The sequence below is a fragment of the Diadema antillarum genome, unplaced genomic scaffold (genome assembly GCF_040938485.1).
Source record: "Diadema antillarum isolate AM-2024a unplaced genomic scaffold, OU_Dant_1.0 scf00000072, whole genome shotgun sequence".
Classification (NCBI taxonomy): domain Eukaryota; kingdom Metazoa; phylum Echinodermata; class Echinoidea; order Diadematoida; family Diadematidae; genus Diadema; species Diadema antillarum.
In genome coordinates this window covers 3,578,673-3,605,523 of record NW_027270961.1, presented here as the reverse complement: position 1 = coordinate 3,605,523, position 26,851 = coordinate 3,578,673, and the positions used below count along the sequence as shown (strand labels likewise).

General features: G+C 38.9%; 2 protein-coding genes across 3 annotated transcripts in view; one reads left to right on the top strand and one right to left on the bottom strand.

The window, feature by feature from the left end:
• Nucleotides 1-762: 762 nt before the first annotated feature.
• Nucleotides 763-21,432, bottom strand: LOC139717204 (ribosome quality control complex subunit TCF25-like). Its single transcript, XM_071628706.1, has 17 exons — nucleotides 21,284-21,432; nucleotides 15,771-15,969; nucleotides 14,993-15,205; nucleotides 13,833-14,041; nucleotides 13,081-13,163; nucleotides 12,686-12,719; nucleotides 12,326-12,422; nucleotides 11,456-11,555; nucleotides 10,441-10,627; nucleotides 9,710-9,815; nucleotides 7,899-7,959; nucleotides 7,741-7,850; nucleotides 6,903-6,991; nucleotides 5,279-5,437; nucleotides 4,392-4,562; nucleotides 3,429-3,510; nucleotides 763-951 (listed from the first exon to the last, which is right to left on the bottom strand). Exons 2-17 carry the CDS (start codon nucleotides 15,945-15,947, stop codon nucleotides 763-765), a joined length of 2,067 nt encoding a protein of 688 aa, XP_071484807.1. The 5' UTR covers nucleotides 15,948-15,969; nucleotides 21,284-21,432.
• A 2,658-nt stretch (nucleotides 21,433-24,090) lies between these two features.
• Nucleotides 24,091-26,851, top strand: part of LOC139717203 (uncharacterized) — a 38,740-nt gene continuing 35,979 nt past the window's right edge. For both annotated transcript variants that reach the window (XM_071628705.1, XM_071628704.1), the window contains exon 1: nucleotides 24,091-24,189. The gene's annotated coding sequence lies outside the window, so the exon portion shown is untranslated. The remainder of the gene's footprint in view (nucleotides 24,190-26,851) is intronic.

Here is a 26,851-nt window from a genome sequence, read left to right as displayed (position 1 = left end):
TACATTGCCACATTACATAAAGATCATTTGTTTCCAGGCATGATTGGGCAATCCTACCTGCCAGTTTATGGAGAGGTCTTATCTGCTAAATCACTTACAGCATTTAGAGAATCTTGATGAATACAGTTGTTATCAGCTCTCTCTAGATTTATTGTCTTTACTGACTGAAACAAAGGTTCAGAAGGGGAAACATACACTGTAAAGGCTTTCATAGCACACATACCTACAAGAAAACACTTCAAGAAACCCTTTAAGACAAGGAAAGAAAAGATTCACCATTTTTTGTGCAGCTACACTTGCATGCCTGGCAACAGCATGATAATTTTCTTTCAGTGAACATATAATGGGAGCTGGTGTAGGGATTGCAAAAAGCATAAAGCTTTGGTGAAGACATTCAACAAGAATAGGTTCACTGGCTGTTGTGAGTCACTGAAAAAAACCAAAAGTGTGGATGGAAAATCCCAGAACACATGAGCTGTCTTTGTGAGCACTGGAAATGATTAAGCATCTTGGGGTACGTAACAGTCAAAATTGTTATTCCCGCAGGATACAAGAGAAGTCTACTATTAAGATGGTACATAAATGAGCTGGAAGAATAAAAGTTGGTGTATAACATGTTGCCAAACATGAAAGTCATGATTTCCTCTCCAGCTTCGAACAATGTATGTGTGATTGGTCACATCCACGCACTAGCAATTCACAAATTGAAAGGAGGTGACCATGTTCAGCAGAGATCAATGTCAATTGGGAAGAGGAGGATCGTCAATCGAACTCTTCTAATTGAGGATCTGGCTCCCCCTCAGGTCTCTGCAGTGGCTCCAGATTCTGCAGGAGTTCCCTCATGGCGTCCATGACTGCCCCCACTCCTTGCCGTAGGTTGCTGTTCTCACTGAGGTACCCACCCGCTGCTCCCAGGTCATCCTCGTCATCAGCTGCTGCATCTCCAGGGTTCTGGTTATGGAGGGTAGAGACCATGGACAAACAAGAATACTCGTGATATCAGGAACAAAAGACCTTGAAAACAAACAAAGAGTTTCAACATGTTTTACAAGACTTTGCATATTTGTTAACTTAGTGTTATTCCTCCATAAATAGTGCAGATTGTCATGAGACCAGCAGGCCACACAACAACCCTAGTTTGTTAATTCTCTATACAGTGGAAACTTGATATAACGAGATGGTCGGGACCGAGTCATTTTCCTCGTTATAGCCGATATCTCGTTATATCAGTAGGCATAAAAGAAGGCATAAAATAATGACATTAATTTGCACATGTGGGACTACCCATCATATTTCAATCAATACTGAAAACTTGATATTGTGTGTGAGGGAATTACTCACCTTTATGGGTAAGAAGATGTTTTTGCCAAGGAAATCCAATATGAAGAATGTGTTTCTTATTAATTGTAGATGTTTGAATTTGTGAATTTATATAGCTTGCGACTGTATCAAGATCGTCTGTGGATTGGTATGTGGTTATCGTATGGGTTTGTGTTGTGTGGAAAGCTTGAATATGGTCTGCACAATGCTGTGTGTGTATGTGACACATTCTGTATGTACATTATGACTGCGTGTGTGTGAAGACGGGGAATTCCCTAAGTAGAAGGCCAATCACAGCATCAGATTGCCTCACACCTGCTAAACGTCATGATGATGTCATGTATGCATATGGCCGTCCCACCACTATCTGCATGTATCAGTGTGCGTGCACACACACACTTCACACGTACAACATGCAGTGCTAGCTGGAGTGCATTGAAGAAAATGATTATGTGTGTACAAGACAGTTTTTGGCGCATCAAGCTTTACACTCTCGGAAGATGATAGCACATACAGGCGAAGTAAAGCTTTACCGAAGGCATTTTGCTTTACCTCGCTATAGCAGGTTTGATTTACTATGTTTTTCTTTGTTTGGAAGTCACAAAATTTATCTCGTTATAGCAGTTATTTCGTTATAGCAGTTATTTCGTTATAGCCGATCTCGCTATAAGAGTAACATTTTACATAGACTTGTGTGGAAGGAAATTTGGGACCGAGAAAATTTCCTCGTTATAACCGATATCTCGTTATAGCAGTGCTCGTTATACCGAGTTTCCCCTGTATCCCCATGTATCAAGTAATAGTTATAGTTATGGAATGCCATGCTATTTTACTGACATTTAGTCCTCTACATTTGGTTCTGATTAATGTTCTGCAAACACACCAACATTGAGCAGAGTAACAGGTCAACATGAAGACTGCTCTAAGAGAAAATATACTTTGAGGGCTATGTGACCCTTTTTCATTGGTATTCAGTTCCACGTAATCCTTGCTGTCTGTTGAATAAAACATGTTAAAGGATGGGCCAGTCAGCATGTAAGCACATTAGGGTTACAATATTCATATTCATATCGATAGCCAATTTCACAAATATATATATTTATTTTGTACAATGTTGTATTTCTGTTTTAATTGTAAAATGAACAATTTCAGCTAATGAGCTGCATGTTCTTTTTTATTGGCAATAAACCTTCATTGAATTGAATTGAATTGAATAAATTCCACTTGTATAGAAGATATCAACTGCAAAACATCTCATGAAAATAGACCATAGTGTTCAGTTACCTTTCATTGATCAGTTCTATTGTTGTTTTTTCTACAGATATTATGCAACAGGCTGTTACATAGCATGGTAATAAAATGGGGTTATGGAATTACAGAGAGGATCATTTGTAACATTCTTCATGGGAAGGCCTTAGAATTTGTGTGTCCTTTCTGCAATCCTGAAAATCAGATTCCTTTCATAAGAAATTTTCCTTAGAATACTAACAATGAAAACTTCTCTATGATGGAGGGAAACTAAATACTATAGATTTGCATTGAATCTATTCCAACACCGAAAAAAATTCAAACCATTATTCTGGGTACAAAAGTGGAGCATGTTCTCATGTTATGTGGGGCTAGTTTCATTTTTAAAAAAAAACTCTGAAGATTAATAATGTCAGATTCATAAACAATGTTGGGAGACATTATTCTTCAACCTTGAAAAATTTTTTGACATTTGCAAAAGGTATTGACTTCCTCCTGGGGACTCATAACCTCCCTCAATAGCATTTCTAATGCTTTGGATGAATAATTCTGTGTGTTCCTTCCCACGCCAGTCAGCTTTATAATGCTCAATTGTCCCTACACTTATCTTTTAAATACATCAATACCTATTCATGTTGAAAATGATATCATATTTTAAACAATATTTGATTCTATCATTCATCATAGAGTACTGTTTCGAACAAAATGTAGCTCCCACGCAATAGCTCCAAGGTTTCATTTGAAGCATGCAATCTTATTATCCCTTGCTCACAGTGTTTGCCAATCCACCATGACTTCTATGTTTAATAGATTACCACAAACATTAAGAATAAAAAACAGGTGCAAAGTACAGTACTCACTGGAGGTATATAAGATGGCACCAGTGAACGCAGAAACTCTGCAAACATTCCTCCACTGCCAGCTGTGGTCCTGGTCCGCCGACTTCATGGGAGCAAATAGAGGTATGGATGGATAAACAGCTCACACATAATATGGCCACCATTTGAAAACTCAACGAACATGCAATGTTAGAACTTTGCACACCTTCAAAATATTACATAATCTCAATTAATGTTATCACAATTAATGATAACTTTTTGCAAGTCCATTATATGACAGATCATACCACATAATCAATACATCTATAATAGAGTTACCAATAATAAAAGGCATTACATAATTCCCAACAGGTGGGCTGGTCAACCTATTCCCAAATTGTCTGGAAAATCATATTCACTGTGCAATACTCATATAGAACTTTCACTTGCAACATGTTTTCATACTCAACAGTACACAAGGCTGTCGTCTAAATGACTGCCACACTCGCACCTAAAGGGCTGAGCATAAGATATATGAAGAGGAAATCACAACCAGATCTTTACATCTTACTTCACATCTTACTTCACAGGCAGCTGTAGGTGCGCACATAGTCTTAACAAGGGAAGAGATTTAAACATACAGGACTGCATCATCACTCACAGGGAGGGGAACATGATCAAATGTTTACCTCCACCTCACATGCATATTTTAGGAAAGCACTAAGTAAAAGGAAGGGGGGGAGCATACAGTCAAATGCTGCAGTCTCATGAAGAGGCGAGGTGTAGAGGACTGTAGCATTTCTTGGACGGGAGGATGGGGACAATTTAAATGTTCATACTCATTTCAGGGGCTAGGCTAACAAATCTGCAAAGTTTTTAGGATAAAGTGGAACATTGGGCACAATTCACGACCCCCCCTGGATTCAGCATGGCCAAAGAAGCCCGGCCTGATTAGGGTTAAGGGGGTGGGAGTAGGGAGGGGTACAGCACATTTCATGTTCTCACCTTGTTGGTCGAGTGTAGGAGACTACAGAGTCCCTAGGAGGGAGGGGATCATACGACATCATGGGGGTGCTGGCAAGTTCTGAGGGGAGCGTCAACTTCACACCTAGGTGCTCTGACAAGAAGATGTGACGGTAGATATTGCGTGGTGCACCTTGGTAGCGAGATTCCCGCCTAGTAAGCAAAAAAAAAAAAAGTTAACATGCTGATCATACATCCTGGAGTCTGAGTTTTGTTGTTGCTTTTGTTTTCATTAAATTATTTTGTCTTCACAGATCAACTCCACTCTATGTAGCTTCAGATTGGTCAGTTTCACCCTTATTCAATCTTTACTCCATTTATTCTACCTCAATTTCAGAAAATACACAACTGACGACCTTATGTTACGATCTGCTCTTGAAACAAATGTACCCATGTCAAAAACAAATTTTAAGATTAATGGCAAAAGTCTGTGATACAATGTGATTTTGTGCTCATTGAAGATTCACATATGACACCTATGAGACAGGAGATCTTGTACACAATCACATTTCCACGCTCGGTCTCCTTCGAAACCTACAGTGGAATCATTTGCAAACTGCAGAGTCAATATTTAGACACACATCCTTATGTTGGGAAGCTAGCCTCACTTCTCATAGCAAATCTTCTGCTTTTAACCCTTGACATTTGGCCATAGATCTCAGTAAATAGATCTCCAGTGGCGAAGCATGAAGCAGTGGCGGATCCAGAGGGGGGCACACTGGGTGCGCGCCCCCTCCTTATTTTTTGTTAAAACAAAAGAAATACAAGGAAAAACTGAAATGAAACCCAGAACTAGCACAAGAAATATTTTTTGCACCCCCACCCCCTTTACGGAATTCATGGATCTGTCCCTGTGAAGTGTGACTCACTTTTCAGCGTACTCCTTGACCTTTGGGTCACCATTATTCACTCTGTTGATGACCTCTCTGGCATTCCTCTCCAGCCATAACATGCTCTCTGCTTCTTTCCAGAAGGAGTAATTCCTGGCCACAAACAGTTCCACTAGCTGTGGGAGAGCAGTCTTATTCCTGCACAGAAGCAAACAGAAATACATGAACATTTGTATGAAACATATACTTCATAGACCTACCAACCTAGCCAGAATGGTTTGTTTTCATCCAACTCTCGGTTGCTTATCAAGCATTCTGTTATTTTTTTTTTTCCGTTCCACTGAATCAACCGATTGACACACATAGTAGTTCTCAACACTGAAGTTTAATTTCGATTAGCAAATTCTAAGATTTATATTTCCTATTCTGTTCAAATTGAAAGTAATACTACAATGAAAATACATCAAGCGCTAATCCTAAATCAGTGGAAATATATCATGTATAGTTAATGCATTAATACATGGCAGATAAAATGGTAGGTGTATATTTTATTTTGGTAATTATTCCATATTTTAGTTTAATTTCTTTTCAAGCTTTGGGTTTGCGGACCAACAAAAACCTTCATTCACCCTTCCCTCCTTAAAACACACACACACCAAAACAAAACAAATGTAACATGTGCAAACAAGAGAAAAATACATACTTAAAAGATATGACATTTTGAAAACAGACTGGAATGTCACTCCTACTGCATCTAAAAAGCAGAAGAGCAAAGAGCAGTGAAAAGAAGCAGGTGCTGGATCCCTAGGAATGATGAACATTTGTAGAAGACACTAGTCAACTTCTCTAAATTTCATAAACACAAACACATCCAAATAAGGATGTTGACTGAACGAAAAATTGTGCTGGAATATCTAGCAAAAAATACCATGGTACACGACATATCTCTGAAGTGTAACTTGGCCGAGAGTGGATACAGTTGCAGTAAAATTGTTGATGCCACTATTTTACAAATAGACTCACTGTGCATGGGTCAGGTATCTATGATATTTTCAAGAAGTCTTTAAAGGGCAAGTTCACCTTCATAAACATAAGGATTGAGAAAATGTAGCAATATTAGTAAAACACATCATTGAAAGTTTGAGGAAAATCGGACAATCCGTTCAAAAGTTATGAATTTTTGAAGTTTTTTTTCTGTGACCGCTGGATGAGAAGACTACTGCAGTGTGTGAATAACTTAGATGTCACATGCGTACAACAATATAAGGAAAATATATAGAGAATTTCACAAAATTTCATCTTTTGAAAAAAGTGCACATTCCCCCGACTTGTTACCAACAAATGTTGTGGGTAATATTATTCCCCCTCCCTTTAGAAAGAGGCAAGTCAAGAGCTCTTTTATTATGCGAAAAAAGTGAAAATATGTTGAATTTTCTTTACATTTTCTTTATACTGTTGTACGCATATGACTCACAAGCTGTAGTAGTCTCCTCATCCAGCGGTTCCAACACAAAAATTTTAAAAATTCATAACTTTTGCATCGATTGTCCAATTTTCCTCAAACTTTCACTGATGTGTTCTACTAATACTGTTGCATTCTCTCAATCCTTATGTTTATGAAGGTGAACTTGTCCTTTAATGTCTCCAGTGTGACAGGACTTACGTTGATGGCATATGATGAGTGAAAAGGGCGTGGCTCTCGATCACTGCATCTGGCTGGATGCTGCATTTATCCAGGAGGGCATGCAACACCTGCAAAGGGTCCAGAATGGATGCACAAAACAATGACTTTGCACCAGTCTTCCTGGTGAGACTGTAAAGTCCTTTTACCACAATCACACTCAATTTTTGGGTGGCCAGTTGGGTATTTATCATGAAAAGAAGACTGCACACAAACACAGCTTGACCCAACTATGGCTTTAAAGCTTGACGGTAGAGGCCAATTTTTGGAAGCCATCAGGAAAAGCATCATTGAACATCAGGTGTTTTTTTTTTTTGGGGGGGGGGGGTTGGGGGGGGTTTGTGTGCAGTGATTATGACAAAGACATTTAAAATAGACATGCCTACATAAAGGGTCTTGACAAATAGATGCTAAACAACCAAATTTCATTACGAAGTGTCTGATGCAGTATCTTAATTGAAGGTAAAAAAGAAATCAAGCTAAGCCAACCACGATCAATGTTCATTGCTATTTTCCATCAAGTTTTATGATTTTGCTACATTCAATGAGCCCATGCAATCACAATCACAAAGTGCACTCAATATCAACTGCCTGAATGTAGGATGATCAAATTATATCTGATTGATTTGATTCCTAGATATCGATCTTTACTCCTCTTGTACTCCTAGAGACGAGAATTGTTTCACCTAAACAAAAACAGCATTTCACAAGTTTACAAAGCAGACAAAGTGCTTATGTGTGTATTACATCCATTGAGTGCACTTTATATTCCTTACATCATCTTTCTAAATCCAGAACGCCTGGTTGAGGGCGCACTCACCGAGGGAAACATGAGGAGTGCATCTTGCAAGAGATTGTCTGCACGCTTGGTACTGGTATGCTCCGAAGAAGACGATGATGTTGATGGTGATGATGATGATGATGCGGCCGCTGCTGCTGATGATGATGACGACGACGAAGATGATGAAGAGTTGCTACGGAAATGTGCCATGGCGATGGAGAAAGCCCAGTTTGGCAGCTGTGAAAGATTCCTGTGTGCCTGAAAAAAAAAAATGTTAAGAAAGAAAGAATCAAGAAAATGAAAGCCATTGGTTATCAATAATAATCTCAAGATTTCAAATTATTTCTAGCATTTCAAGAAATAAATTCCTCAGATACATCATGTGTTGTGTAGGTGGCATAAGGTCAACATGTCAAATTGTCTTTCTTTGAGCTCTGCAATACAACATGCAGATGGTATTACACTTTAGATCACAGATCCATTGACTCTTCTTTATTTTCCCTCTTATTCATGGCATGATAAGCTTGGCTGATATCGCTTATTGACCATTACTGGTCACCAGGGAAGAAAGCACTGGGGGTTGGAGTAGTTCATCCCTTTTCCTTGAAGAGACCACTTCATCGTGGTTTCACCCTGCTCTTAGTAAGAGGTGAAGTGGGATCCATCGCATACATGACTTGTGACTCTGTCTTTATACACAGGATGTCTTTTTCAATCTCCTATTGCAAAGGTAAGATGCTTTCCTTTCTATAAATAGAGGGAATTGCATATGAAATATACAACACTGGCTAAAGCTGGTCCCAGTGGGGCAAGAGCCAAGGACCTCTTGTGCCGGTGACAGACACGCTCTCGCCTGATCAAGTTTGTTGCCAAGTGTCCCATTCCTCAATCAATATACATGAGGACTTTGATTTGCTGACATACTACCACCTCTTGGCTTTAGCCTGTTATAATGAGTTTGATCTCTGAAGTCTTCCATGTTGTGTTGTGGATGTAGAGGGGCATACAGATACGTCATGAGGTGGCTTCAATAACCTTTTCCTCACCTTTCTGCTGATATATCCTCTTTTCTTCCAATTTCCAAACAGAGAAAAATAAATAAAAATCAGACATTTCATTTATAAGATGGAAGTCATACCAGGAATAACAGATTTCTGTTTGTATTTTTGTTATGCATAATGTTATGAATGTGAAGCACATAGCGACTTATGCTTGTATTATGCACTATATAAGATGCTATTGTTATAATAATAATAATAATGATAATAATAATAATTATTATTATTATTATTATTATCATATTTATTATTATTATCATTATTATTATTATTATTATTACTATTACTATTATCATTATTATTATTATTATTATTATTATTATTATTATCATTATCATTATTATTATTATTATTATTATTATTATTATTATTATTATTATTATTATTATTATTATTATCATTATTATCATCATCATTATCATCATTTTTTAAATCTATTTTTAGAATTTCAAGAATGTCCAAACAGAATGATGATCATGAACTACCACCACACTGGTAAGTAATGAACCATCCACATGCACTGAATTTTGTTTAAGGAAAGAGTTAAAGATAATATAAAGTTTTGGTACCTCAAAAGTTTCCCTGAGTTTCCTTGTCTTAGTTTGTGTTTTAGGTTAAAGTACCTTTCATATAACTAACACTGTGAGACTTACTCGCCCCAAAGTGCTCTCATGTCTTAGTAATCATGCAATAATGGTTTCGTACCAGAGCAGAGCGGCTCTGAAAAATTTGAACGAGCCGTTAGTTTGACTCGACGCGGTACCACGACAATCAATATACACGTATTGTACGAAACCATTATTGCATGATTACTAAGACATGAGAGCACTTTGGGGAGAGTAAGTCTCACAGTATTAGTTATATGAAAGGTACTTTAACCTGAAACACAAACTAAGACAAGGAAACTTTTGAGGTACCAAAACTTTATATTATCTTTAAGATCCATGTACCTCCCACTCCTCATACATCTTGATGAAGAAGGCGTACTGCTCTGTCTTCAGGGAGTAGTAGTCAATCATTAGCAGCACACCCAGGGGATCTCCTGACGGGTCGAGGCTTCACACAGATGAACAAATGAAAAGAATACATACAGGAATTGCAAATAATATTAAAGACTTGATATAATTGCAAACGTGAAAGAATGGTACATATGTAGAGTACACTCCCATTCTAATGAGCATGGTTTTAACAGAATTTTGTCACAACAGAGTAAATATTCAGGTCCCAAAATTATTCTTAACTTATCTTTATACATATACTCTATTTGCATGGTTTGAATGAACTGCTTGTCCCCAGGACTTCATTATATCAAGAGTCAGCTGTACCATACACAAGATACACACGCATCCGCGCACACACACAAACACACACACACCTGCACACACACACATACACAAACACACACACACACACACAACAATCTTCAGCATCTTCAATGTTGGGTGGTAAATAACTGGATGATTAAAGCTCCTAAACACTGAAGTCCACACATGCCTACAGAACAATTTTTTTTAAACACACACACATACCACACACACTCGGGGACCCCTCTTAGACTTTGTGTATAGAATTACAAGTTCTACATTTTACCATATTTTACCATCATCCCTGATTAATGCGAGCTGGCAAATTGAAAGAGCCACGATTGTCCCACACTAATGGCAACACACTAGATTCTTACCCAAGGAGGAGCTTGCTGAACTCAAGGGCTGTCCGATTGCACCCCTTCTGGCCCAGGTAAGTGAGGTGTTTGAAGAGAGCAAGAAAGAGACCCCTGTTCTCAGGTCTATTGTAGCTCAATTGGCACAGACCCTCAGCAACACTGAACAGAGTGTGGAAGGCACATTCACTGGCATAGAGAGCACGTTCTGTACACACAGAGATTCATAGAGAGAAACAGGAGAGATAGAGAGACAAAGAAAGGGAGAGACAGAGAGACAGATGGATAGAGAGAAAGAAAGATGAGTGGAAAGAAAGAAGAGTATACAAGAAGTAGCCATGAAGCAATGTAAAGACAACATTATATAGACAGGAAGAGAAGAGAGTGCAGAGGGAAATAAATGAAATACAAAGAGAGATGCAAAATTGTGGGAAAAAAACAAAGAGATATGATAGTAAATAATTACTCTTGTCAAAAATAGCATGAAGTATGATAAGCAGACACAGTAAAACACAAAAAGAAAATAAATTTGTCACTTTCTGCAATTTATTTCATGTGTAATAACAATTTTAAAAGGCCAAATACATTGCATTATGACACAAACTAATAGCACATACAACTTTACACTCATTGATAGCAAAATTACTCAAGTCATTCAACATCCCATTTTAGAGCTTTTCATCATATCTCCTACAAAGAAATGCCAGCCTGCAAAATATTGGCGAAACATGACCACAAGTCAAAGCCCATATCTTGATTTTTTTTTCCCCTAAGGCTGACGTTCAGGGGGGGAAAAAAAAGGCCATTTTGAAAGTTTGTCACCACAATGACACAAAGGGATCATTTATGTCACACACAAGTCATAATCTCATGATTTTTGTATAGCAGCTGAGACTGCAAGAGGGGTCCGCACTATCATGTATACCTGTAATCACGAACCCATACACGGTTTAGTCTACTGCAGCATTAAATTGGGCTCGCGGGCTTTATACATTGTAAAAGAGTTAATGGTAGTGTTGGAAGGGTAAAAACTCACCAATGAGATCAATGGCCATTCCCATGTCTTCATTTATTCTGGAGACTTCGCTCAATTGAAGGAGGCTGTCTATGTGGTAAGGATGTGCATTGACTATTGCCTGTAGACAACAAAATTTAACATCTTTGAACTTCTCTCACTTCCACAATTGATTTCAGACATGCAACAAGTTAATTTTCCTTGTGATATGCTAGCTTCACAAATAATATATTCACATTCATGGCTCCTCCTTGTGCAAACCCTAACTGACAAGACACCACCTTACGGATTGCACTAATCAATCAAACAATGGAACACCAGGGCCCTGTTTTATGGATAGTTATAATTGATTATATAGTTGATTTCTATCATAAGTCTATGGCAGCCTGTGTGGTAAGGGAATTTACAATCGATTGTATCTTTTGATAAAACGGGGCCCTGATGCATCCTAGAAGCCACTGAAATTCATAAAGGGTACTTAAATGTCAACACCATTCCCTATTAAGGTGCACCTTACCACCATTACCTGGTACAAAATCCACATACATTCTCTCTACTGGCAGACCAGCAGTCCATCTTACATTCATGTCCAGTATACCCAATTGCACATCCAGACTCTGTCCATGTACTACACCATCTTTACTAAGCTCCATCCCTTACTCATCGCCTGCAGCAATGGCCACTCAACCTTTCTCAGAGGTGAAGCTCTTACAGCATTCAGCTCATTTCTTTCATAACCACCTTCAGAAAATAATAATCCAACAGTCTTCATTATATGACTCTCACACGGTCTACTGCATATCATAAAAAATCATGCATGCATTTTTTAGCTTGCTTTTCGTAATTGGCATAAGAAGCACCCTGCTACCAGGTTTAGAGCTGCAAACTCACCATTATGTTTGCGGGGTTCATAGATTCAACTGCATCCAGAAAGTCAAACTGAACATTCTGATAATCCTTGGAGTGCTCGTAGCTAAATGTTTGATATCTGTATCGGGGAGATGGAAATAAATGTGAGTGGCATAAGGCACCATCTCTGAAAGTGTAGTCGAATCTTTAGGTCATGCTTTTTACCCTGCTATATTGCGTCAGCACATGTTTCGCCTAGTCATTTGCTCTCTTTCCCTTTCTTTCTGTCTCTTCAATTCAACCTCCCTATCACCTTTCACTCCATGAATACATTGCAATGTATGACTTTTATACATCTTATCAAGTGGAATCAATAACAGTCATTTACAAATGCTTGCTTACCTTCCTTCTGTGGATATGTGCTTCATTGACAAACCTGGAATAGATGGACAAGTAAGCAACATTAAAACTTGATACTCAACCAAACTCTACTTGTTAAATATTAAGTCATTAAATATCAATTCTCCCCGTTGCATGAAACTGCAGTCATTTTGTTGTTAGCGTTCTGGTCTTGTACACTGGTCGTAATGTATGCTACGTGCAAATGAATAAGGTAATCTTACACACCAACATGCAACATAAATATCAATCCTCCCCGTCCCATGAAACTGTAGTCACTTTGTTGTTAGCGTTCTGGTCTTGTACAATGGTCATAATGTATGCTACGTGCAAATGAATGAGGTGATCGTATACACCACTATGCAACATGCGAAGGTCAAGTTTCAACACATTCCTACCTGTCTTTGACATTTTCGGCCATGTTGGCTTTGCCGACACCAACCACGTGGGCTTCTGATATGGTCTGTTTCTGCCTCTGTGCCTGAAGAGATACCAAGTTATGTCACAGAGATGAACATGACAGAATTTATACACAGCAGGTACATATTTCAATAATGACATCGATCAACCGAACCATATCTCAGCCTTTAACATTTTTGTTTGTACAGTTGGTCACTGGAAAAAACACAAGACAGAACCAACAAAGGTCAGTGAGAAGGCAAGATAGTTCAGCAGACACAGATTCTGCTTCTGCTAAGTTAATGCACAGCATAAGTTTGACATTCACCTGATAGTGTAAGGTGCATTTGTATCTCTTAAGTTCCAAAGAGCTATGAGTTCATGGCATTAATGATTCATTTGATGCATTCATGTATGCATGCCACACATGCATTCACATAACTAAATAACATAACACATCACACACGTTGTACAAATTCTTAGTTTCATTCAAAGCAAAGTGTTCCTGAAGTTGTTGCCAATGCCTGACATTTGAAAGCATCTTCAAACATGAATTTGGCTATGAAAATTTTGCTGTGCTAATAAAAGAGATGTATTTGTAGCATTTTGCACATTGAAAAGTTGTAGATTTCCCTGAACTTTTTGAACATCAAACATAATAAAATTTAAAAAAAAAACCCAAAGAGATAATGATACAGACAAGCTGACAAATCAATTTAACAACCAGGCTGGTAGAGATGACTGTACATACCTCTGTTCGCTGCGTATGACATTGGACCCAAATATCCTCCTCAACTCATTCTCTGGATTCAGATGCTTGTGTTCAATGGCCATTAGAGGTTTTGAATGACTCGCCTTGATAGAACTGTGATCTGAGGAAGTGGAGGCACTGGTTGCTAGGGAGGGGCATAACCGCAACATCTCATTGACCTCCCTGATGCCAGCATCAATCTCATCTTCCTGAAAAGACAAGTTTAACAACAAATTTCAACATGGAATGATTGGCATATCTTTATTGCCATTCAAGTCACTATGTGTGATGGGGTGAGTCCTCTGTAAAGAATCTCAGTCTTCAAATAGGCTATATTTCACACAGCCAAGTGAGGAATCTTTATAAATACTCAGCAGGGATTGTATGATATAATATAGTTGAGAATGATGTCATAATACACTTATCACATCTCCATAAATGTAGACCTTCAGAAAAGATTTCACTTCCATGAATTTTGTGACTTTACTTCAAAATGCTCATTTTGGCTCAGTATCTTTTTTTCTTCCTTTTTAATAAGCATTCTGTAACCTTGTGTATGCCACACACCCTAACATTATTTGGGGCATGCGAGGATTACATTATTGATTTTTTTTTAAAAACATATTTGGCAATCTATGACTTTATCCATCTATAAATCACACTTTTGGATTGTGATGGCTTAAAGTGGATTCCCTACATGGTACTTCCTGGGATATGGAAAAGCAAACATACGGTCTCTTCAGAAAAGCACTTGCAGAAGGAATATTTGGGCCAGTTTCCTCTGTCCAATCAAGACACTAGTTTTATGATTTGCAAGTCTGTAAGTTTTGGATGTATACCTTATACCAACTGATAACACCATATAGGTTTGTCCTAGATCCAATAAGGGGAAAACCAGAACAAAATATATCAATGATACAGTCAAACTTGCCTACATTGATCTTGCACAAGTCAAAAATTTGCTCAGTCAGAGAAATATTCTTGCACATGCCAATATAAACAGAGTTTTATTCTATTGTGTGACATGAAATTAATGTAAATTGAATGATTTTCTCCGGTCCCCTTGGGTTTGGCCTTGGCAAGGTTGACTGTATTAATGAAAAAATAATGATAATGCTGATAAATTAGGAAAAGCCATACACCATGAAAGTATCACATACATCACCAGGATGTTCGCCATCAGCTTGACTTCCATTTTCCTTCTCCCGCTGCTTCTTTTTCTTCTTTTTCCGCTTCCTTTTGGATTTACTCTCTGCAGCTGACTGCTCTCTTGCCTCCACCCCATTCTGGAGACCTTCACTCACACTCTTCTCTACTGCAGCCGACTCCGCTTCTTCATCCGACAGCGCCGGCCCATCGTCCAGGTCATTCAGCTGCACATTAACAAACAACAGGAGATAATGATGTCAGAGGACTCTTGCCCTCAAATTGATTTCGATATCATGGATATTAGACGAGATGAAGAAGGTAAAAGTCCTGCAGTTCATTTTCTTTCTTCTGTCATGACAGAAATAGATTAGTAGACAACTGATGTGACATGCACGTGCACGGATTTTTCATTTTTCTCATCTTCACTGTATCAAAAACAACCTCAACTTGCCTCTGCAAGATACTTTGCAAGATGCCATGTAATTTCCAACTACAGTTTATCGATGCCCTCTACTGAAAAGAGAAAATGATTAGCTGGGCCTCTTTTTATCAAAAGATAACAGTTGAAATCAACTATGTAATCAATTTCAACTCTTCATAAAACAGGGCCCAGCAGTCACTTCTTACAATGTCAGGATTACTGGAATAGAATCAAAGCTACTTGGTATTTCATATGGAATTTCAATATGGACAGACTCTCAGTCATCAAGATCGAACCTGACAGATGATTGCATTAATTTTTTTTCTATTATTATTATTATTATGACTACAGTCTATGGTGCATCTTACCAATTCAAAAGGATTTATGACTTTCTGTTTTTTGTCCTTAGAAGATTTGTGTGCCTTGTGTCCTGACTCCATTTCATCCTCATCGACCACTCCATCTTCAGCGTCATCTTCCTGGTCTGCACTCAAAAGTGTGATGTCAGGTTCATTATGGAGCTTTCTCATTGCACGGGATGACATGCTGACCGCTGATTTTCTTTGCCTACATGCACAGAAAGTAATGATTTGCATAGAATTATTTCAACACAAATGTAACAGCATCAGGGAATGCACCTCCTAAATGTGAAGCAATATAAAAGGTTGAACATATAATTTTCAGCCATGAACAATACCTGGTACATGTTTGTTTGTTTGTTTGTTGTTTTTTTTTTTGGGGGGGGGATATAAAAGCAACTCTTATCTTTTTTTTTTCTTTTTTTTGGGGGGGATAACCCTCACCACCTGGCTGTAGGCTGAATTCACTTGTATTCACCTGGCATCTAACAAGCAGGGCTGCCAACATTCAGACAACAGAATTAGGCCGAAGAGCAGGCAAGAAGATACCTCATTGCACGTTGCATTAGGTGTATCTCAATAGATTTTTTTTACTGATCTCAAATCAAGGAAGCTTTCCTATTCTACATCACTTGTCAGGTCATTTTACCTTTTTCGAGGGGGGGGGGGGGGTGTTCCTGCAAAACCAGGGAGATTTGGCAGCTCCATATCTAGCTCATTTGACTAGGCCTACTGAGTTAGCAGGGAAACTGCCAGAAATCTTGCCATCTCTTATGGTCTAAATTTAAGTCCTACCAGGAAAGTAGGACTGTTTCTATTGAAATAATCAGAGGCGGATCCAGGAATTCCGTAAAGGGAAGGCGCCTTTACAAAATTAAATGGGAGCGCATGCGCCCCCCCATTTTTTCTTTTCCTTTTGTTTTAATAAAAAATAGAGAGGGGGCGCGCCCGGTGCGCCATTCCCCCCCCCCCCCCCCCCCCATGTTCCCGCCCCCTGGAACCACCACTGACAATTAAAGTTCATGTAGGACTCTGGAAATAAAGACACAGACCTCTTTCTGTAGGAAAAGAAAGATAAAAACAAAAGTGGTCCTTGGTTGGAAGTTCTACCCGGTAAATAATTTACTCGTAGTCTACTGAGTGTAAATACTAACCCCGGTGCGTGGCGCTCTGTAGGGGTTGGGGTCGCTGGTGCGGTTATGTAAATACTTAAAATACCAATTCAAGATACACTAGTAAAAGTGGTATCAGAAGGCCAAATTCGCATAAAATATCTTCTTGGAAGCTTTGTGTTCGAAAAGTTTAATGATACCAAAATAATAAAATCGTTTTCTTTTCTTTTTTCTTCTTTACAGGTGTCATGATATGACATGTTAATAATGAAGGTGGCATACATTTGTACACTTATTTTTTAATTGCCTCTCCAAAGGCAAGGCGTGTTTGAGATATTGCTGACTGGAAGCAATTCTTATAAGTTTATACCCATATCTTGCCATTTGTACACTTCTTGATACAGTGTTAACTGTGCTTCATATAATTTGCTTGGATAGTTAAGCACGGCTGGTGAAGAGACTAGCGTGCGTCTGGCGTGTTTTATGATGCATCACCACACAGCGAGTATTCGAGATGAAGCACTCATTCGCAACTTCCAGAACCGAGTGTCTTTTTGTAAGATTTATGCCAGTTAAGAAGGTGGGATTGTTAGACCTGAAAATCTATAGTTTTGTAACCCTTGTGGATCAATTTGATAGTGCAAAGGGCGATTGTTAGATTTGTGGTTTGCTCGATCAGTTAGCATTCTTAGCTTCGATCGTTCACGACACTGACATTGTGTACACTTGCCTATTGAAAGTTTGATTGACGGCCCTTGAGCGTGCTGTAATTAGTGCAAGTTTAAAAGACATTTGGTGTCTGCTTGGGGTTTGAGAAAGCGATATGGAGTGTTATTGATTGTTTGAAGAACAATTGTAAGGATTGATAATTGTGTTTGAGGTGAATTCGCAGTTGCAGTAAAAACAAGGAAAAGTAGAAATTACGCGGTGCGTAATATATGTCCCCGCCGGAAGTAGCATTTAGTAGCAAAATGTACAATATAGGTAAAAAGATGAAGGTCAAAGGTCAAAGAAGTCAAAGGTCAAAATTCTATGTAGAAGTTTTGAAGCCCTCACCTAGTGCCATCACATAAAGCAAACAGAATCGAAATCGGGTTTATGGCAAAGGAGTAGCATTTTGTAGCCAATGTACAATATAGGTAAAAAAATCAAGGTCAAAGGTCAAACAAGTCAAAGGTCAAAATTCTGTGTAGAAGTTTGGAAGCCCTCACCTAGTGCCATCACTTAAAGCAAATGGAATTGAAATCGGGTTACAAATGGCAAAGGAGTAGCATTTTGTAGCAAAATGTACAATATAGGTCAAAAATCAAGGTCAAAGGTCAAAGAAGTCAAAGGTCAAAATTCTGTGTAGAAGTTTTGAAGCCCTCACCTAGTGCCATCACATAAAGCAAACGGAATCAAAATCGGGTTAGAAATGGCGAAGGAGTAGCATTTTGTAGGCAATGTACAATACAGGTCAAAAATCAAGGTCAAAGGTCAAAGAAGTCAAAGGTCAAAATTCTGTGTACAAGTTTTGAAGCCCTCACCTAGTGCCATCACTTAAAGCAAACGGAATTGAAATCGGGTTACAAATGGCGAAGGAGTAGCATTTTGTAGCAAAATGTACAATATAGGTCAAAAATCAAGGTCAAAGGTCAAAGAAGTCAAAGGTCAAAATTCTGTGTAGAAGTTTTGAAGCCCTCACCTAGTGCCATCATATAAAGCAAACGGAATCAAAATCGGGTTAGAAATGGCGAAGGAGTAGCATTTTGAAGCAAAATGTACAATATAGGTCAAAGGTCAAGGTCAAAGGTCACAATTGAAATTCTGTATAGAAGTTTCAAAGCTCCCATGTAGTGCTATCATATAAAGCAAACAGAATCAAAATCGGGTTAGAAATGGCGAAGGAGTAGCATTTTGAACATTTTGATCACACACGGACGCGCACACGGACGGACGCACGGACGGACACACACACACGTACGGAGCCCGTTTCATAGTCCCCTGCTCGAACTCGTTCGGCGGGGACAATAATGTGAATTCGGTCTGTTCAGGAACTATTTTATTAGTAATTAGCTGGCTTGGTGTTCCTTGGTAACCGGTTCACGCCTATATTAAGAGGCGGAGTGATATTTTGGGGTAAATATAAGGTGATACGCCTTTCGCATAGTCTCAAATTAGGCGCCCTTTGGTAATAATCACATATACTGTATAATGTCATTGCAGACGTTTATATTGGGAATAATTAAACAAAGTAGTGGCACAGTTTATTATTTCAGCCTGTTTCACATGAACAAACTCCTCGAGTGGCTGATTTATGGTAGTTAGGCAGTCCTGTGAGATGCAATCAAAGAATCATTCACATGTTAAACTTGCAACTGGTTTACCTATTGGTAAAGGTTGGATAATACATGTATGTTGGATGCAACAGATTTCTAACCAGTGATGTATTGATGATGAGCAAGGACTGTTTATGTAAAAACAAAGAACAAAACCCTGTATGAGCAAAAAGATATTTCATTGATACCTTTGGACAATATAACACAAAGATATAACAGCAACAGCTGATGTAGATTATATCATGACTTGTAAGACAGTTCAGACATGTGCATGAACATGAATGTGAATCTTTTTTCCTTTGGTGGCACATGCACATGTGAAGGAATTTGGTGCCAAAATTTAACAGAAGTTGAAAGATACACTTCAAGTGTATTTGTTATAGCATTCAGGGAAAGGTGAATGCACATACAGTTGTATTGATTGGCATAACTTGTACACATAACAGAAAGTTGAGTTAACTGTGTTTATATTATGTGTGTTTGATCATTATTTCAGGTGTAACAGACACAGTTGTTGAATTTTACTACTGCATATACTACAACTAGCTACAGTATCTACAGCTACTACTGCTACTGCATATCGTACCATGTACCGCATACCACCGCACGTTCCCGTTTTACGATATCATACCTCACTGTACTGCATTGCGTTGCATTGCATCGAGTATTGTACGTCATATGCAAGAGAGAATAAAGGAAGCTACAAAGGTCTTTTATGGTAAACGCTCGTCCTACATCTCTTTATTGCAACAACGTGTAAGCCTGGAAGTTTGCTGAGTGAACCACAACAACAGGCTTTAATGATAATAATTCACACTGAAGTTTCTCTGCTGTTACTAGACACACACTCGTCATGCAAACATAAACAGTACTAAAAGGGATCGTATAGATTTGGTTGAGACGTCGAGACCTAATTTCAGATTTCTAACATTTTTTTTTGGTGAGATAATGAGAAACCTCTTATGAAATATGAAAGAGCGTATAATTCCATGAAGAATTCAACATTTATTTTATGAAAATTGATTTTGAAATGGCTGAGATATCCAAAACAGAGCAGCAAGTTCAGCAAGTTCTTAAGAAAGCCCAAAATGTGCAGAATGTCATCCGCAGAAACCTATGGAACTGTGATACGAAAGTGAAATCTGCTACATATCTGGCCCTAGTGAGACCCATACTCGAATACGCATCATCCGTCTGGGACCCTACCACTAAACACTCCATTAATTCTCTCGAGCGAATCCAACGGCAGGCAGCCAGATTCTGCACGAACACCTATACCACGGAAGAGGGATCTGTTACAAGGGCATTATCCGAGTTGGGCTGGGAATCGCTCCAGACAAGGAGAAAGCATCAGACTTCAGAGGCGTTGCATGTTGTACAAAATGAAAAACGGTTTAGTCAACGTCCCCCTGTATAATTACGTTCAACCCAACGCACGTGACACCAGAGGCAATAATAAAAAATTTATTCAACAACGACACAGAGCTACAGTTTTCCGGGATTCCTTCTTCATAACGACTGTTAAAGACTGGAACCAACTCCCCAACGCAGTGGTTCAATGCCCATCATTGTCCCTGTTCAAGCAAAATTTGATGCAATTTCAATAGTCGCGCTCTATCCACATGTAGTGCTTCTCTACAAGTTAGCGTGGATGTGTCTTCCTGGACATTTTGCTGACTAAACCATACAGATACAGATACAGATAGAGCGCTAAGACTAACGGCTAGGAATGTGGGACCCACACTTTTTTACGATCGCTTTGTTTTACTTTGTTTTTGGATGTTTAAGTCATTCCAAACCCGATTTTCATCACATAAACTTTGAATTTCTCTTAGAATGGTATGCTCTGTACTATTTCATAAGTGTTTTCTGTATCTCGCAAAAAGTTAAAAGCCCAATTTTCATCTCCACCAATACTGTAAAGTTTAATCTGTATCGACATGCATAGCACACAAAATGTCACATGCAGACGCGTTTTTCTATGCATGGGACTAAGCATACTCTAACTACAAACGTCTCGATTTTAGATTTTCCTCGCCCTACCCTGTCTAAACGCAAGTTGCAACCGTCGATCTCCGATTTAATAACTTGCCTCTTTCTTCCGAACACCTGTCAGGATGAAGATCACTGGAAACCTGTCTTCCCGCTGGCAGTACTGTCGGGCAATTTCTTTAGGACCTACCTGCGATTGCTGCGTGCTCGTGAGCTCTGTCAGGAAAAAAATTATCGCGATTTTTGTTATTTTAGTTGGATCGATCGCACACGTTTTGTCGCTGTGTACGTGTGTTTCAGGAGTATCGCGAAAGCAGGGACCCCGCCCCCACCCCCACACCCCCCCCCCCCCCACACACACACACACACACACTCCTGTGTGAAGCAATTTATAGGAGTTTCTCATGATCTCGACACCATCACAATAAGATAGATTTGTGAACTGTGCTGTGACAAACGGTTATCTTCAAAGGCTTATACTTGCCCTGCTGTACAAAGATATACTTTAAAAAAAAAGAATGCTGTCACTCAATAATCTCCTTTTACGTTAATAGGAAGATGAGCTTAGGAGATATTTCGAAGCAGGCCAATATTAGGCCTATTCAAATGTTAATTTTTTTTATTTAGCTGAACAAAACTGTCATGAAAGGCAAGATAAAGAATTGAAGGGAAAAGGTAGCTGATGAGCTGGTTGTTTATAAAAATGATGGAAAAGATCAAGAAGGATGATCCATCTAAATCCTTTAGTTGACTCGTAATAATCAGATATGAGTCACCAATCTTATTCACGAATTTTGAACACAAACCAAACCAAACAGTGCAAGTGAACACGTAGTTCATGTGTGTGTGCATTTGTGTATGTGTACCTGGTACCATATGTGTGTGTGCAGTCGGTCTTTTCAATGACATGGCACGAGTCAGATAGCAAGTAGTATGACTGAAGGTATCATTAAAGTCATCTTACATAATTATATTCATTATATTGTCTCTGTTTTTCGGCAGCCTTAATCTCAAATGGTATATCAAAATAAAAGAAATCAACATATATCTATTATGATTTTTATTTTGCATTTAAACTCTTCTACCAATACTACCATAATATATAATGTTTTTGTTGTTCTTTCCATCCGAAAATAATCAAAGTGATTAGTAATTTGTATCAACACAAATTATACCTATACAAAACAGTCAAAGGCAACGACCATTGCAATACTTGGATTTGTAGTTGTATGTGACTCTCAGGTCAAACCGAAAGTTTGTTTATGTGTGTGCATGTGAGCTTTTTGATTGTTTTGAAGCGCAAAGTCACAATGATAGGCCTCAATGTTTAAGTTGCTGTGGGGGATTGCACACTGAGTAAATTAGAGATCTTTATCGATACACACGACCCCACATTTACTATTTTTTCTGTTTATTTCTCTTGAATCAATTGATTTTATGACTCTGGATACTGTCCTATGACTGGGGAGGTCAGTATTCTTAATGTCTGTAATTATCAGTCCCTTTCATTTAAGTAGTTTTTTGTTTTTTTTTTTTCATGGCCGGCACCATCTTCAAGGGAGGGGGGCACTTTATACTTTTGGTGCCACTTCCGGGTTTCATCAGCTAACAAGAAAAAAAAAAGACCTTCAACGCATCTTTCTCATTCCAAGTTCCACTTCCGGGTTTCTTCAGCTGACAAGCAAAAAAGAAAAAAAAGGAACAGAAGTGCCTAGATTTTCATTCCTTAACTCGAATTCAAGTTGCATGCTCGATCCGCTTCATATTATTTTGTAGTCTCATAGTACCGTATAAAAATAGCACTGATAATTTCCATGGGAGGGTTCAGAATTGTCGATCATCTATACCAAAGCACACATAGAATATTAAGATAACCAACGGGAAAGTTGTGATGCTATGATTGCATAAATATTGTCTTTAAGTGTCTGGTTGAGATGAATAACACCATTGAAATTGAAATTCAAGATCAAATTCATTTTATTTCACATGCTAAAAAAAAATCACGTTTACAAGACAAATAGAAAAGAGAGATATACGTATATACACACATGAGAGATCACTAAAGGGCAAATAAAGCCTATTAAAGCCGATTCCCTTGCAACGGTAATAGGGTGCAATATTTGCAATCAAACAGATAAATGCAGTTACAGAGTGCAAGCACAGGTGAAGAAATACAACATTAAGTAACAAAACAAGCAAAGAAATATAACAACGACAATGGAAAAAGGAAAATTCTGTATGACAGATGTTACTTGTTGATGTGCAAGCATGCAAAAAGTTTCATAACTCTCTAGTTTAGGTCAGATTTTAATGAAACTTCTACTATTCCAGGACCATTCTGTTCAGCTGATTTTATTCTAATTAGAAGGATTTGCCTTGAAAATGATGTGGAATAGCAACAAAGTCACCTGTTTATGGAGGGACGTGTTACCAAGAAATATCGAAAAGCACTGTATTGACTGAAAGATCGGTCTGTATCTGGTCGTCGGGGATATGTTCCGCAGAGACTGCATCTGGCTTCACTGACTGATCCCCTCCAGAGGAGAGCAACAACATCCAAAAAATAAAAGACTCCTCCGGACAGACGGATCTTTCTGTCTACTGCTGCTAGTGTCGTCACCAGTGGAGCTGTCGTATGAAATAATGAATGGACACTTTCGGAACACGAATGAACACGAAGTGAAATAAAAAAGGAACGGTTAGAAAAAGTCGGTGCATTTCTACATGATTACCAGGAAGTAATCAACAAAAGCAAGTATTTATGTTTGTTGAGGGGGAAATCTATATCCCCGAAAATACAGGGATATCCGGTATGAATATAATTTAGTTGCACTAATAACTATCACACACCAGTATCAAAGGAGCTGCGTACAGAAATAGCCTTTTATCGAATTATCACCGCATCTTCATATTTCCAGCCCACACAACATCAAATCTGTCTGAAAAATATCACCCAAAGTTCATAGTGAGATCAAGGAGAGTCCTTCGATATTGTCTGACGATAGTGTGAGCATATACCAACGATTGTCACATACGATAACTTGTCATACTTTCTATCTAACAAGCCTTTTCGATGTAATATATCAATTTGTTTTGAGTTTCGTTCCGTGTCGGCTGCTGCAACGTACATTGTACGAATGCAGTGGCAGCCTGCCGGTATCGCATTGCCATTGACAAAAATTGCCCTCGATCCCCTTTGACTGCTGCCGTGGCGTGCTGCTGGCGTGCCGCTGCTACTGCAGCAGCGCAGGGCAGGGCAGGGCCGGGGTTTGACCGAAAGATCGGTCTGTATCTGCCCGTCGGGGAATGTTCCGCGGAGACTGCGTCTGGCTTCACGGATCCCCTCCAGAGGACAGCGTTAATGGCAAAATATAAAAGAGTCCTCCGGACAGACGGATCTTTCTGTCTAGGCCGGGGTCTAAGTTGTGCCTTGTGGCGATCCGTGTATTTTCTACTCTTCCATTTATGATTATCACTGCGAATACCCGTTGACAGCGTCTGTGTAGTGTAGTGACCAGATATCTATTAGTATTCTATAGTGTTCTACCTGACCCACTTTACTCCTGTACAGCTGAAGTATACAGTAAAAAATATATCGATTGTATAGACTAGTCTAGAACTAGACTAGACTAGAGTGGAGAGACGATAGAGTCTAGATCGAACACATCGTTAGTTAGAGCTCTGCCTCTCAATGTCTGGGGTGAGGAACTGCAAATGTCTAGGCCTAGATCTAAATCATTGTGTTAATTTAGTACTGTTAAGATTTTTACATAATGTAATGACAATAATCAATGCAGCGCAAGCAATGTTTTGGGTTATTAATTGCAGTCCATTCTTGGGTTGGTAATTGGGCATTTTACATTGTTAATGGACAAGCTGAGGCAATCATGCACTTTATGGTCCTATTAGTATTATATTAATCAGTGCAAGATTCGTTCGACACCGTGTGTTCTGTTATGCATAGTTCTGTGGTGGGATTTCATGTTGGGATTAGATTAATCGCATGGATGGTTGGGATGCAGTGCCCTGTGTTTGTGTCATGTGTGTGTGCACATAATGAAAGAACTTATGGTATGCCACCCCGTTGCTCTAATATAATGGCATGCCCTTCCCAGTGCGGCGTGATTGAGCAGATACAGCGGACAGGGCCGGTGCAGGGTGCTCTGCCTCTGTGCAAGATGGCACACAATGCAACGCACCAGTGTGGTAAACTTTCGTCCGTCATTCGTGATTTTAAATTAATAGATGGATGGATACTGCGTTATATCTGAAGCAGGGATCACTAATTTATCTATTTTAGCTGCAGAGGGCATATTTTATCCACTATCATTGGGCAAAATTATTGTGAAATAATGGAGGGGGAAAAATCCACAAAGATCTTAGATTCCAATATTCTGATCCTTTAGTCTATTACCGTACCGTCTACACAGTTACCGAATCACGGGGCAGCCACTACATGCACACACACACACACACACACACACACACACTCACACAAGCCTCGCCAGGGATCATTTGACAAACGGGTGCGAAAGTACACTAGCGCCGCCTTACCTGCCCAGATGGTTAGGCAAATTGCAATGCGATGGCAGCGACAGATGGATGAAGGAGGCGTAAAAATATTTAGAAATCGACGTGATTGTTGTGGAGTTTGCTAGGAATGGATGTTCAAAATTATTCCTCACACTTTGCATCATGATCATGGCAATTTTCTGTGATGCAACATTGTAAATGTAAAGCTCAATAATACCGCACGCACGGAGAGCAAAGATACGCGATATCGTGCAGTGTTCTATGTGTCAAAATCGCAGTGGCGTTGTGTGAGGCTTAATTAGTGACCTTATCACTTGTCACACGGCATTCCATACAGTAAGAGAAGCTTGCCTGCTGCTCAGTGTGCAGTCGTTCATGGTATATCACCTTGGCATACGGGGAATGAGGTACCGATAATATAGGGCCATAAAGTGCATGATTGCCCAAGCTTAATGTGAAACCATCACCATTGCTAGCTAGCACAGAGGCTCCAACTCTCCCGCTTTCGACGGGAGATCTCCTGCCGAAAGCCCACTTTTGCAAAATCTCCCGTTCTCCCGCTTGAGATTTAAAGGACAACTCCACCTTCATAGACATAATGATTGAGAGAATGCAGCAATATTAGTAGAACACATCAGTGAAAGTTTGAGGAAAATTGGACAATCCGTTCAAAAGTTACGAATATTTTAAGTATCTGCGTAGTCACTGCTGGAAGAGAAGACTACTACAGTATATGATGTCACATGAGTACAACTATATAAGGAAAATAAAAAGAGAATTTCACAAAACTTTACTTTTTGAATAAAGTGCACAGTTCTTCGACTTGCTACTGACGTATGTTAAGGGTAATATTATTCCCCCTGCCTTCTGAAAGAGAGAAATCAAGTGTTCTTTTGTTATGGGAGAAAAATGAAAATATGTTGAATTTTCTTTATTCTTTCTTTATATCGTTGTACTCATGTGACATCACAAGCCATAGTAGTAGTCTTTTCATCCAGCCGTACTGAGCAGAAACTTTAAAAATTCATAAGTTTTTAACGGATTGTCCGATTTTGCTCAAACTCTCACTGTTGTGTTCTACTAATATTGCTGCAGTCACTCAACCCACATGTCTATGAAGGTGAACTTGTCCTTT

What these genes read in the sequence shown, in the direction of transcription:
- LOC139717204 (XM_071628706.1), bottom strand. Translation starts at nt 15,947, where the DNA reads ATGTCATCCCGTGCAATGAGAAAGCTCCATAATGAACCTGACATCACA. An exon ending in AATGGCCATTGATCTCATTG is followed by an intron (nt 10,628 to 11,455) that starts GTGAGTTTTTAC and finishes CTGTGTGTACAG; the next exon opens with AACGTGCTCTCTATGCCAGT. An exon ending in GTCAAGGAGTACGCTGAAAA is followed by an intron (nt 4,563 to 5,278) that starts GTGAGTCACACT and finishes TTTGCTTACTAG; the next exon opens with GCGGGAATCTCGCTACCAAG.